This window comes from Anopheles coluzzii, chromosome 2, assembly GCF_943734685.1.
Source record: "Anopheles coluzzii chromosome 2, AcolN3, whole genome shotgun sequence".
NCBI classification, from domain to species: domain Eukaryota; kingdom Metazoa; phylum Arthropoda; class Insecta; order Diptera; family Culicidae; genus Anopheles; species Anopheles coluzzii.
In genome coordinates, this window is record NC_064670.1 from 13,608,732 (window position 1) to 13,622,647 (window position 13,916).

The 13,916-nt window shown below is 54.6% G+C and overlaps 2 protein-coding genes across 2 annotated transcripts; one reads left to right on the forward strand and one right to left on the reverse strand.

Moving 5' to 3' along the window:
* Positions 1–4,513: 4,513 nt before the first annotated feature.
* Positions 4,514–10,700, forward strand: LOC120952501 (uncharacterized). The gene has a single exon (XM_040371861.2). The coding sequence runs from the start codon at positions 5,908–5,910 to the stop codon at positions 10,219–10,221; it is 4,314 nt and encodes a 1,437-aa protein (XP_040227795.2). The 5' UTR covers positions 4,514–5,907; the 3' UTR covers positions 10,222–10,700.
* A 97-nt stretch (positions 10,701–10,797) lies between these two features.
* On the reverse strand, positions 10,798–13,820 carry LOC120950757 (leucine--tRNA ligase, mitochondrial). The gene is made up of 4 exons (XM_040369035.2): positions 13,678–13,820; positions 11,814–13,617; positions 11,265–11,743; positions 10,798–11,179 (listed from the first exon to the last, which is right to left on the reverse strand). The coding sequence occupies exons 1-4, from the start codon at positions 13,756–13,758 to the stop codon at positions 10,880–10,882; spliced, it is 2,664 nt and encodes an 887-aa protein (XP_040224969.2). The 5' UTR covers positions 13,759–13,820; the 3' UTR covers positions 10,798–10,879.
* Positions 13,821–13,916: the final 96 nt, after the last annotated feature.

Sequence of the window (13,916 nt, forward strand, 5' to 3'; positions counted from 1 at the left end):
GCAGTGGCGGGCGGGTTTTAAACTACGCTAACGAGCATCATTAGGGGAGAGGGGGGGGGGGGGGGGGGGAGAGGGTGGTTGTAGATTAGAAAATTATACGTAAGTTAAACTACTCCGAACACTGTGTAGGTTGTATAAATAAATGATCCAATTGTGATAACTAGTAAAAAAAAGCCTGCAATCATTCGATTTTTTTCTTTCTTGTTTCTTTCTTGTTGGCGACAGTGAGCTGCAACACGTGGGAATAATTTTAGTTTCATATTACCAATATTTGAAGGCCGGATGGCTTATTTAAAGCCCATTTCGTGAAATTAAATCACTAAAGTGAGTTAACATCGCAAGCAAAAAGTGGAATAGATTGAGCTAGTTTTAAATAAGTTACAAAATAATGTTTCACGCATTGATGACGTTTTCTTGTGTGTATGGGTCGTATTTTCCAGCAAATTAAAGAGTTCCCAAATTTAGCCTAATTTTATATCAGTGCAATTTCAAATGCTAATTTAATATGAATCTAAATTTTCAAATTATATGACCTTAACGGATTAATGGCTCATGGCTCATTATCATAGCAATTGATAGTAACCTCTGAAAAGCTTATTAAAGAAAAACGTGTGTCAAACCAATTTATTTTAAATGTGTTTTTGCATTAGATAGTTGAAACTGTACGTTTCCCTTCATTTACTTTTTGTTGAGCATTTAATGATGGACATGTTTTTTTAAAAGCAGAGTTAAACGTACATCGCATGAGATTTTAAGCATTTTAAAATCGCACGTTAAAAATACAATTCTATTCAATGAATGATTTAACTTCCAGCAACAACAAAACAAAAAAAAACAAAACAATCTCCCAGAAATCAGGCCAGCTGGCTGAATCAATTTGTCTCCAAAATCGAAAAAAAGGAATTCCTTCCGCGACATTCCACCCACAATTCGCGTGCGGTCATAACTTTTGTCATTGACTTCCTTTAGTTTTATGCAAACATCGAACAAACGTGACCGTGCGGGCGGTATATGAGCGCTATCCGCCGTGCATAATCACGCCATTGAACTTGCTCCGCACAAACTACCCCACATGCCCTCACACGTAGTACGTAGTCCAATATATTCCCATACACCCCATCAAGTCGAATCGGCCGAGTAGGCTTTGATCGGGTCTGCCGGGAGCTCCCTGTCACAACCGCTCCCATAAGCGGGGTGGGACACCGATTGCACCAAACGCTCGCATATGAATTTATGCACAGTACGATCGAGAACTGACACATTGAGCAAATAAAAAAAAAATAGGGACAATCGGAGTTCGGGGTCCTTTACCGCACTTCAAGTTGTTTCTTTCTTGTTTCTCTCTTTCTTTCTCTCTCCATCTCTCTCTCTCTCTTTTTTTGGTTTCATTTTTGTCATCATTCCATCGCTTTCCCGGCCTAAAGCGTTGCCTCCAAAGCCCAGCACCAGAAATGCAAATCAACTACTCCATCAGCTTCTGAACGCCCTCCTCAACCTTTTCACCGTACATTGCCTCAAAAAAAAAACACACACACACACACAAAGTGAGCAATTGGCGCGTGGTAAGGGAAATTGGAGGGGGGAAAGTTTTGCAACATTTTATTAACTTACTCTGTCCCGTGAATCGGTCGGCCCCGTTCTGTACTGCTGCAATCAGCACGCCCCGCGCGCTTTATACTTAATTACTCGAGCAGTGCCCTTTTCTAGAGCACCAGTCCATCACTTAGTCCACTTTACCTGCTCCTTGCGAGGGGAAAATAGGGAGGTGAAGCTTACTCACCCACCCACCCACACTCACACACACACCCACTTCATGCCATTCTATTATGTGACTGCGAACTTTAGCGTTCGTTAACCTGGGGGCTATGGCTGGGTGTTGTATTTTTTGTTTTTAGTACATTCACTTCCGGCTTCAGGTTGCATTCCGTTGTGTAGCAAGCTTGACTGGTGCAAACGTTGTACGTTTGCCGTTCCGAGGACTAGTTCGACCCACGGCGCTGCATAGCCAATGATGAAGCATAAGTTGGTGTGTTGCTCTATTTGCTATCATTCTTTTTGGAGGGTGAATTAAAAAAGGCCAGCAAAAGGATGCATTTTACGGTGGGAATAGGGGAGAAAATGGTACCAATCATGTTTTAATTACGGAGTGACATTGTTATACAATTTGTGCGATTGTTTTCCACTTTTATGACAGTATGGTAGGTATTGAGTTATAAGAATTGTTTCCCTTTCGTGCAATTTGTTTAAAACCGTAACGGAATTAAATAGTACAGAATACAAAACATATTATCCTGTCTCAATGAAACAAACGGAACAAACCATATCATCAATTAACCTCTCCGATACGGAGTGGCTCGATAGTCTGATCGATAGGCGTGCATGATATGAATGTATATGATCCGGTTGAGTATCAACTCCCGTTTGGACTTCTCACCACATCCTTTCGCAATTGTTTAATTGGTTTTTATAGCGTACAGAATAGTAGGATACGTTTGAGATTTGATCCTTTATCGATCATATAATGCTTGCCTCATATAAATCTTTCGTCTTTTTGTACATCGGTGCTATAGGACTTAACGGAAATAAACACTTAATAATAGATCCTGCTTCGAAACATTTACTGCCTCTGTCGCTGAAAATTATCACCCACTGTATGCTGAAAATAGCTTCCGTAAGGCGGCTGCGTGGTTGTGGAGAAGAATGTTTGCCTAGCACCACCAGCCACCACCAGTATATCCCGCCAGTTGCAGCGCGAGTTCCACAAATAGAACCTAGTGTGCTAATGATGGAAAATGGCACCGGAAAATGTAGGCCGAATTCCGCAACACGATGCCCCCCCCCTCCCCCCTCCAACCAAGCCACTCAACCAGAGCGTCCGCTGTCCCGACGTTTGCAACCTTCCGAAGAATGCGAAATCGGGCACGATGCCTGGGCGCGCAGTGCCCGCCTTGGAGCAGAACGAATGTACAGCGGGAGTGACGGCGGGGGCAAACTTTGCAGATTTCGTTTGCAACGAGTTTCACTTTTTTTGTTCACTCCATTTGGTACCACCGATTCATATTGCGGAAGTTTACGGCACTTGGAAGTAACACTTCCGCAGCCGGAAATTCCAAAGACACCCAGCGGGGTCACGATGGGTTAACGGGATGTGTTATGCAAATGAGAGAGAAAGAGAGAGAGGGAGATAGAAGGGGGACGAAATGAGACAAAAAATGAACCAGCCCAACCTTTCCCCCGGGGGAGGTCCCGGGTGAGATCCCCGGGGTAGGACCCCGGGTGAATCCAAGGAGGGAGGGGCCAGTGTGCGAAACTATTCAGACGACCGGAAACACTACCATACGGCAGCCAACACGGCAGCGGCCATGTGGGCATATGGGGCGAGACTTGGAGCTGGGGCAGACTGGCTCGAAAGTTTGCCTTACCCCGCCCTATACTCCCGCGCAAACACACACACACACAAACACACAACATCTGCCACAGTTTCTATGACGTGTAGTTTCATCGTGCCCGTTTATCGTTTGAGGAGCCACGTCACAGCAAGCGGGTTAGGATTTTCCGTTGCTTTTGGTATGCATGTGTATGTGTGTGAGTGTGTATGTAGTGGTTCGAGTTCGAAAAGTTCCGCCTGGAGCGTAATCTATGGACGCGACTTCTAATCAGACCATGGTTTAGAGGGAACATGACTAAATTACTCACCTTCCCACACAAACACACACACACATCGGCCTCGGTCGAGTTTTGGACACGGGACACAGTTTAGTGGGTTCGGTTGCTACTCGCTCGGCCCATCGGCAGGACGAAACTTACACGAACAACCGTTTTCCGGTTGAGAATCGCTTTCTCTTGTTCGCTTCCTCGCTGCCCACCCCCGTCGGGAAGCCGAACTGACATCAACACGTGAAGCACGGCTCATCAGACCGGTAGCGGAGTATATGCTTGCGCGTACCATGACCGCGGAACATCACCGGGGAAGGGCCGGATTCGGTAGAACGTGTTTAGAACATTTTCCGGCGATATGATTTTGAAGCGCCTTTTCCACGACCGGTTCTCGCGTGGAAAACAGCGAACAAAGAATGAAAGAAAGAAAGGGAAACAAACAACTCCACTCGAGCAACACCACTGCTACGCGGCAACCGACCACAAACAACCGTCGGGAACCGCACACGCACACGCCTGCTATGTGGGGCCCCCCTTAACAACATTCTCAGCACCCAGCAATCACTAGGCTTTTGTTTATATCTAACCTCAATACACGCAGTACACAGCACCCAGCACCCAGCGCACAGATAGCGCATTATTTGCAACAGCGCGGCGTATCCTAGTGTGCGCTGAAATGATACCCCTTCCCTCACCAACACCACCACCACGCCCGTGTGCGCAACCGGTACGAAAAGCGTGGTGCGCGAGCGAGCGACCCACCAAAGCAACGTATCCTTCGGCGGCGGGACTGTTGGCCGATTTTCAATCATAAACAACGTAACGGCGGGGAGGGGGGGGGGGAGAGGAGGGAGAATAAAAAGAGCGCAGCAAAAAAAAAAACACCACATAACTGTCCCGCGCAGAGGGTTGGGGAGTGTTTCTCCATTCACCCGAGGTCCGTGCACACCAACACACCTGCAGGACAGGACACTGAACAGCTTGAGCCGAAGTCACAGGAGCCAGCAGCAGTCGAAAGGATCGCGTTGGCGTGTGCGGATGTGTTTTTGGTGGTGTTGGCAACCCTGGCACCCGGGGGGATACGGCCACATAGCTCCACGTGTGCGGGTTTTCCGTTTTCCGAACCGTCGCCTTGGCACACACAGTTGGCATTTCGCTTGAATAAAGTGACACGTTAATGCAGTGTGTAGTGCGTGTTTTTACATTAAACATTTGTACACGGAATGTAGTACGGATATGTCAAACCGCTAGTGTGTCTGTCTGCAGGAGAAAAAGCCCAATAATGGGCAGCCAGAGCAGTGCGGATTGTCCGTCCGTAAACGGACCCCCAAGCCCAAGATCCTGCCCAAGAACCACTCTGCGTGCCAACCCTGCCCAACAGAGGAGCTGAGTTTGAGTGAATGAAAGGGGAAGAATAAGAAAAAGGGGTTACTAAAGAAGAAAAAGAAGAAGACCGAGAAGAAGCAAACGCGAACAGTGTGCGCCGCCAACGCCAACTTTGTCAATCAGTTCGTGCGAGCGATAGAGGGCAGTGCAAAGCAGGCGGGTTGTTTCGGTTCGGGAAAATCGGTCACGAAAGTTTTTCGGCATTCAATTGATTTTCACTACAACTATCCTATATAGTATAGCCGACGGTGTGTGTGTGTGTGAGAGAGAGAGAGAGAGAGTGCTCCACAGTGTCTGTGTCGTTTGATGTGGGCCTCGGTGTACGGCGAGAGGGGAGCAAACAACGGAGACAGTTAGAAAGGACTACCACCACCACCACCCGTTTCACCAAGACAGCTCATAAACAACTTTATGAAGCGCATGAATTACAAACGGCTGCACTGCATCACTACTACAGCGGAGGACGGAATCCTAACGAAAGGACGACTCCCTACCACTGTGCTGAAGGACTTTCCACCGTTCTTGTGCCGAGTGACAACCAACCTTTTCGTCAGTCTTCATAGTCTGTATCCGCGTGTGTTTGTGTGTGTGTGTGTGAGACAGGGATCTGAAGATATTGTCCAAGAAGTGTCCTCAAAGTGTTGACCGCAGCGCGTACGATGCACCGTATCATCCCGGTGCTGACTGTGCGGAGAGCGAAACGACGCGCAAAGGGCACATTCCGCGAGGCGGTGAGCTGTCACTCAGCACTCCGCACAAGACAGGCTGGCAAGGTTATTGCGGAGGAAACATCCTACAGCAACTAACAGAAAGAAAAAAAAAACGAACAGAGGCAATAAGCAGGTCACAGCCGCAGGCAGCACAATGAGCACCTCGAAGATGCGGGGAAAGTCGGCCCTCCACATCAACGACGGTATCATCGGCACGGGCGCACCGACGGCGGGTGTGGTGACCGGCGGGGGTCCGGGTCCACCCGCCGCCCTCCTAAAGATCGAATCCGTCGTGCCAAAGCTGAGCAGCCGGGTCGCGAACGGGCCCGCCTCGAGCTTGGCCCTAGCGGCGGCGGGCCACTCCACCCGCCTGCGCACCTTCCACCGGTCGCACAGTACGCTCAGCTCGTCCTACCTGCGGAAGGTGACGGCGGCGGCGGCCGCCGACTACAACCGGCAGCAGCGCATCCATCCGACCGGGGGCGCCACCATCCGCCCGGAACCGATCTGCGAGCGGGGCGGCTACGGTGGCCCATCGCCACCACCACCACCAGCGGGAGCAGTAGCAGCGGCATCACAATCAACCCACGACACGACCGGGCATCATGCGCTGCTGGCTGGGTACGCCGAAACACCGCCCCTGGACAGTACGCTGATCGTGCAGAATGGCGTCCCGAGCATTAGGCGCTCGGAGAAGGATCGCGAGAAGCACCCGGACCGGGTCAACCTCGACCGGAAGGGGCTCAGCTCGATCCCGCTCATCGAGGACGAGCCGAACCTGCGGCTGCTCTCGCTGCAGCACAATCTGATCAACGCGTTCCACATCCCACCGGAAGCCGACCCGAACAACAATCTGCCGACAACCAAGGGGCAGCACCAGGGTGCAGTGGTGTCGAATGGAGAGCTTAAGCCGGCTACGGCGCACTACTACCCCGCAGCGGTCAGCAGCAGTCCACCGACACCGACCAAACCCTCGCCCGGCGGTACGCCGACGAACGGGCCTGCCTCCTCCTCCTCTTCGTCCACCGCTTACGGGCCAGCGGCCACGAAACCCTCCGCCAAGCAGTTCCTCCGGCAGAAGTCAACCTCGCGCGGGCAGCTGCTGATGGGCACGAATCTGGCCTCGCTGGCCGGGCCCGGCGGAAATGGAAACTCCGTGGCGAGCAGCTTCATCCAGAGCAGGATTACGATCGGTAGCAAGCAGCCGGCGGTACCGAATGGTGCTCCCCAGTCAACCGGCCCCATGTCCGGGGTGTCGCCGCACCTTCAGAAACCGCCAGCGACCGCTGCCTCCACCGGCAACGGCTCAACGGGCCCGATCGCCATCACGGCGCATCAGAAAAGTTTGCTCAAAAAGTCCAACAGCTTCATCGGCGGACCGAGCATGTTCCTTACCGGTGGGCCGGGGGCCACACAGCCCGCCACGCCAAATGGGGCCACCACCACCACCACCACCTCCAATGGGATGTTGAAGATGCGGGCCGGCAAGCTGCTGCTGGTGCCCTCCTTTAGCATCGATAATCTGAGCAACATCGCCGAGCTGCCTGCCGGCGGTGCGGGCCTTGGCGAGCAGGACTACTTTAACGGACAGTCGAGCAGCAATGGCAGCGCGGGCAACAGTGGCAAAACAACACCCACCAGCACCGGTCCGCCGGTGGTGCCACCGGGGGCGGAAAGTGTGGTCCCGCCGGCGTTCGTCACCCGCTACAACCTGAGCAATCTGGTGTTTCTCGACCTGTACGACAACCAGATCGAGAAGATCTCGTGTCTGGACGGGCTCAAAAGCCTGACCGTGCTGCTGCTCGGCAAGAACCGCATCACCGACATCGGGGGGCTGGTGTCACTCAAGAGCACGCTGCGCGTGCTCGACCTGCACGGCAACAAGATCAGCAACATCAGCGGCAAGATCTGCCAGCTGCAGGAGCTGAAATCGCTCAACCTCGCCGGGAACGCGCTGCGCCAAATCCAGGCGCACGACTTTGCCGGCCTGTTCAGCCTGAAGGAGCTGAACCTGAAGCGGAACCGCATCAAGAAGCTGTTCGGCTTCGACGATCTGCACCATCTCGAGCGGCTCTGGCTGTGCCACAACGATCTGCAGTGCGTGGAGGATATGGCGGCGATCGCGAAAGCGATCAACCTGAAGGAGGTTACGATCGAGAACAACCCGGTCTCGCTCGCCGGCGACTGCGTCTCCTTTCTCGTCAGCTACCTGCCCGGGCTGGTGTCGCTGTCGCAGATGCAGATCACCGAGCAGGTGCGCCGGGCCGCCTCGGCCTGGCGCCGCAACAAGGAGCTGTCGGACAGCAAGTACTCCAACCTGTCGTCCGACGTCTGCCAGAGCATGCGGCGCGAGGAGATCATCTCGAACGCGCGCACCAACTGGGAGCTGCTCCGGTCGCAGCAGTCGATGGCGATCGCACGCGGCACCCAGCGACCCGCTGCCGCCGGCGGGAAGGAGGTTGCCAAGGAGCCGGACGGCGGTATGCTGCTGGGCGATGGTGCAATACTGCCACCGGGCGATCAAGGTGTGACGTTCGCGGTGGAAAAACCGACCAAAAAGGGAGCGAATGGAGCGTCCTCGCAAGGGACGCGGCCGTTGCGACCCGCCAATGGGAAGAAAATGGCCTCCAACCGGAAGCCACTGGTGCGATCTTCTTCGCAGGACAACTCAAGCTCGCAGGTGTCCGAGCAGGGCGGGGAAGATTACTTCCGTTTGCCCCCGATTTTGGCCCCGTTTTTAGAGCAATCCGCACCGGCCGGTGGAAAAGGTGCGGGCGAAGGTGAGGCATCCGTTACGTCCGGCGTGGGAACGCATGCCGATTCGAGCGTCTCCAGTGGATTTAGCTCGGAAAACGAGGAACAGATGAATCTGGAGAAGGAAATGGAGAAACAGAGCACGCTGGTGGCGAGTGGAAGTGCAAACTCTACCCCGGAAAAGGAAACTGACCGACCGGATGGGGTGGTTGCGGCACCGGGGAGAGCGTTGGATGTGGTGGAAGACCCTTCCAGTTCAGGTGATCCCGTTGCGCCTCGCGATCTACCCGTGCCGGAGGAGAATGGAGCACCGCCAAGAGAGAAGTTGAAGTTGCCCGCTGCTTCGGACGACTGCCAACCGCCAATCAGCATGGCCGATCCCTGTCCACCGCCCGATCTGGACGCAAATCTGGACAAGCTGTCCACACTGTCGACCGTCTCGACGAAGAGTGCCACCGAGTCGGTCATCACCAATGCGTCCTCCAACTCCTGCAACTCGGACTCGACCGGCTCCAACACGGACTCGGCCGGCAGTAGCTCGGCCGGTGGCAGTGGCAGTGTCGGTGCTGCCAGCGGCAGCAGCAGTACGAGCGGCCCCACTCCCTCCCTAACGGCCGAGCGGGGCCGAACGCACAAGACCAAGCTGACCACACCGATCAAGCGGTACGGCACGGGCACGCTCGCCCGCACGCAAACGGCCCGCAATGCATCCACGCTTCCGTCCGGCGGCACCACCAGCCTGGCCAACTCGTCCAATCTGGCCCACGGCAACGCGGGCACGGGTGCGCCGCCCGCAAACGCCCCCAGCGGTACGTACGCCGGCATACCGAGCAGCAACTATGGGCCGACGGCGGGTACGACCGGGACCGGCCGTTCCGGCAAGTCGGGCGAACGGGAGCGGGAGCAGGGCGGCGACTATCTGATCGAGATCTGCGGCCGCTACCTGAACGTGTACGGGCTCGGGGCCCTCCGGTTCATCGACAAGCAGTGGAACATGCAGAAGGCGTGCGACGTGCACACGGTCAAGTTTAGCTACATCAACTTCAACAGCATCACCGCGATCCTGTGCCGCATCAAGGTGCGGTTCGTCAATGCGGAAAACTTCATCTTCCGCGAGACGAACATCGCCTGCCTCGGGCAGATCAATGCACTGGCGGAAAGCCAGGGCATCGCGTCGCTCACGATCGACCCGGAGGGCAATCCGCTGGCGGGTCGGCCCTGGCGCAGCTACGCCATCTACCGCCTGTCGCACTGGGGGCTGAAGCAGGTGAACGGCGCGGAGGTGACGCCGGAGGAGGTGCAGCAGGCCGAGGCGACGTACGCCGGGCTGTCCGATCTGGTGCTGTGGTCCCTCCCGGAAGGGCTGCTGCAGCCGCTGCTGCAGCGGCTGCGGCTGGAGGAGACGGCCCACGCCTCGAAGATGACGGCGAAGGAGTGGCTGATGCAGGCGGACCCGTCCCTCAAGAACATCGTCGGCAAGGAGGCCCTGCAGTGGAAGAAGCACAGCACCGCCCAGGACGACACGGCGATGCGGGCGAAGGGCCGGGCGTACTTTGGCCGCATGCTGGAGAACACGTGCAATGCGGTCGAGAAGCTGCAGCGGCTGGAAACGATGTGGCCGGTGCTGCTGCTCGAGATGATCCGGAACACGCTGATCGACTACTCGCAGATCGACGTGTACGTCAAGGGGATGCTGGTCGAGCTGCTCAAGTAGGGGGGAGGGGGGGAGAGGGGAGCGAATGCGGCGTTGCACGCAAACATGTGTTCAGCAAACGCACGCGGCCTAACCGCCACGTGGTGATTACTGAGTTTTGCAGGGGATCTCGTAGTGGTGGGACACTTCCTACACTTTTTCCTATTGGAAGTGAACTGCATATGTTGGAAATTCGACTCTATGGCAACCCTTTTGGAATTCTTATAGCATTTGTCCAACAAGGGTGCTAGAGAGTCCAATTCCCATTAAAATACGTTCATTTCAAGTAAGAAAGAGTCAATGAAGGTTCCCACAGCTATGATAACTCCTGGAAAACCCTGTATGATGCATTTCCCGTACCTTAGTTTTATACATCGCTAAGAAAACGTTCGATCGCGGACGTCGGTTTCCCGTTTAACTAGTGAAAATAGGAAAAGGTGCAATAATAACATTTTAAAAAACACACACACCCACTTTCTTTGTTTATCCTCCTATTTTGTCCCCCTTTAACTCTATTTCTATTCGCTACCTTTTGTCCAAAGTTTCCTAAAATTCATCCCGCCCAACGTCGCCAATGCAAAACTTAGTACTAAAACGTGTCTTTTGGTGTAAAATGCAAATAAACCAGCACAGCAAATACACACCAGGGCGTTGAATTTATTGCTTCTTACCACGCTTATCACATCCCCACGTGCAGCACCTGCAGTGACTTTTTCTTCTTCGCCTTCTTGTCCTTCTTTTCCTTTTTGCTCTTCGTCTCGGGCTCCCCGCCTTCCTCCACGGCGGCACGATCGAGATCGACGTTCAGAATCGCCTCACAGCTCGGGTAGAGGGTGAAATCGCTCGTCCGGAGCGGTCGCTTGCCGATCAGCTTCACGATCGGCTCCTGCCGCAGTGCCAGATCGAGCGATTCCTGATGCGTCAGCTGGTTGAAGCGCTTGGCCGGGATTTTAAGTATGCAACACTCCGCACCGTTGATCTGCAAAACGAAAGTCAAAACGATTAATAAATGGTACTTCTCTCTTTAAATGGTGTGTGTGTTTTGGAAAGAAATAAAAAAGCACCTTAAAGGTAAGATCGAGCGGAAAATCTTCGTCGATTTCGGGCCACCGTTGCTCAAACACCGTACCGTCCCAGCGCAGACCAGTAGCGTCGTCATCCACACGGTGCGGTGCCGTCGCAAGCTGCTCCCACAGTTCCGCCGCAAAGTGGGGTGCCATCGGGGCAAGCATAATGATCTGGGCGGCCAGTGCCCGTTCGTACTGTCGGCCGTAGCTCACAACGGCCGGCGGGGCACGCCGGATCGCGTTCGTCAGGCCCTGCATCTTCGAGATGCCCACGCTCAGCTGGTGCGAGTGGCGGTAGTTGAAGGTTGCACCGGCCGTGAAATAGTTCCGTGCATCCCACAGCTTGTGCTCGTGCTCGGTAAACTCGGGCGTTGGTGTTGGTGCGCCTGAGCTGGGATCGATGTTTGCCCTCGCCTCCCGGAAATCGTACATCGTCAGCCAGAGCCGTTTCTGCCAGTTCAGAATGCCGGGGAATGCTGCAATGAATAAGAAACAAGGACATTAGAATGGATTTCATTCGTAACGGTAAGTGATCCATCCACTTACTCGCTTCGGACCAGTTCCGGTGCGATGTCGGCGCAACGTCGGCCAGCAGGATCAAGCGCAACGCATCGCAACCGTGCTCCCGCAGCACCTCGAGCGGATCGACACCGTTGTGCTTGGATTTGGACATCTTTTCCCACAGCATCGTGACCGGTTCGCCCGTCGCCCGCTCAATCGCTTTGTTGGCCTTCTCGTCCACGATCTCGACCTCCGCCGGTGGAATGTACTTCCCATTGCTGGCCACCCGGTAGGATCGGCCCATCACCATGCCCTGTACGAGCAGCCGTTTGAATGGTTCCGGCGTCGGCAGCAAACCCTTGCCGTGCAGATAATGTGCGACGAACCGGGCATAGTACAGATGTAGCACCGCGTGCTCCTTTCCCCCGACGTACAGGTCCACCGGCATTAACCGGTGCGCAAGCGCACTGTCGAACATTTCCCGCCGATTGTGCGCATCCAGGAAGCGCAAAAAGTACCACGAACTGTCGACAAACGTGTCCATCGTGTCGGATTCTCGCCGACAGTCGGTCCGTTGGCAGGTGGGACACGCCGCCCGCAGCCACTGCTCGTTCTGGGCCAACGGAACACCGACCGAATCTGTGGGCAACCGTACGGGGAGATCTTGTTCGGGCACTGGCACCGGACCACAGCTCGGACAGTGAATGATCGGTATCGGGGTGCCCCAGAACCGTTGCCGCGAGATGAGCCAATCGCGTAGCTTAGAGCTGACCGGATGACCGCCGATTCCTTGCTCGAGCGCTTTGCGGACTATTTCCTCCCCAGTGCTGGCAGGGCTCGGTGTGTTTTCCTTCAGCTTTAATCCACATTTGGTCGCTAACTGCCGATTCGATTCGCTCCCGACCGCCAGGTAGGTGTCGCAACCCTCTGGAAAGGTGACCGCTTCCGTTACGATCACTGGCAGCACATCCCCGGTGAACGGATTCTGTACGGTAACGTTCTCCAGCAGGCAATCGGTTTGTTTAGCCGTGTTCAGTAGATTCGTCGGATGAATAGCAATAAATAGGCCCCGTTCCAGCTCGACCGGATCGCTAGTCCACACGGACACGCTCTTCATCTTGTGCTCTCCAACCAGCGGCAGCTCGAACGCATATCCCTCACACTCGCCGATCCAGTGCCGCTGCAGCTTTATGATATCCTTCCAATCTTCCAGCCCCGGATCGCTTAAACCCTCCAGCAGCGGTTTGGCGAACCGGGTCGTCTTCACGAACCATTGGCGCAGCACCTTTTTCTCCACCTTCGCGCCCGACCGCCAGGAGCAACCGTTATCGTCCACCTGCTCGTCGGCCAGCACGGTCTCATCGACCGGGTCCCAGTTGACGAGTGCTTCCCGCTGGTACGCCAGCCCATCCCTGTATAGCATCAGAAACAGCTGCTGCGTCCAGCGGTAGTAATCCGGCTGGCAGGTAGCAAACTCTCGCTCCCAGTCGAAACTGAACGCAAGCTGTTCCAGCTGCTTACGCATCTCACCAATGTTGCGGTGCGTCCACGTGTCGGCCGGGATGCGCCGCTGCATGGCAGCATTCTCCGCAGGCAGCCCGAACGCATCCCAACCCATCGGGTGCAGCACGTTCGCACCGTTCAGCCGGTAAAACCGGGCCATCGCATCGCTGATCGTGTACACCCGCACGTGGCCCATGTGCAGGCTGCCGGAGGGATACGGAAACATGGCCAGCACGTAGCGTTTCGGTTTAACCGTATCGGCAGGGTCGAACCGGCAGTCGCCCAGCTTGTTCTGCCACTTCCGCTCCAGCTGATGTTTCATCTCCGGCGTCAACTCGCGGCATGGCTGGCAACGGAAGGCAAATGATATAATCAATCAGTAAGTCGTTTGCGTTTTGATAGTTACCGTCAACTGTCCGACCGCGGAACACAAGTGACTTCGCCCTTTTGACCATCTTCCCAAAAGCGATACGTGAAGAAATCGCATGTTTTCACACCGAGCACAATCCCACTACAAACTTTTCCGCACACGGATGACATAACGCGCGAGAGCTGTCAAGCTGGGCCTGGGTTTCGTCGATTCGGATGCGAATGAGGGAAGCACAACAAACGACCCGATAACCAGCGGCAACCGGCATCAGCTGT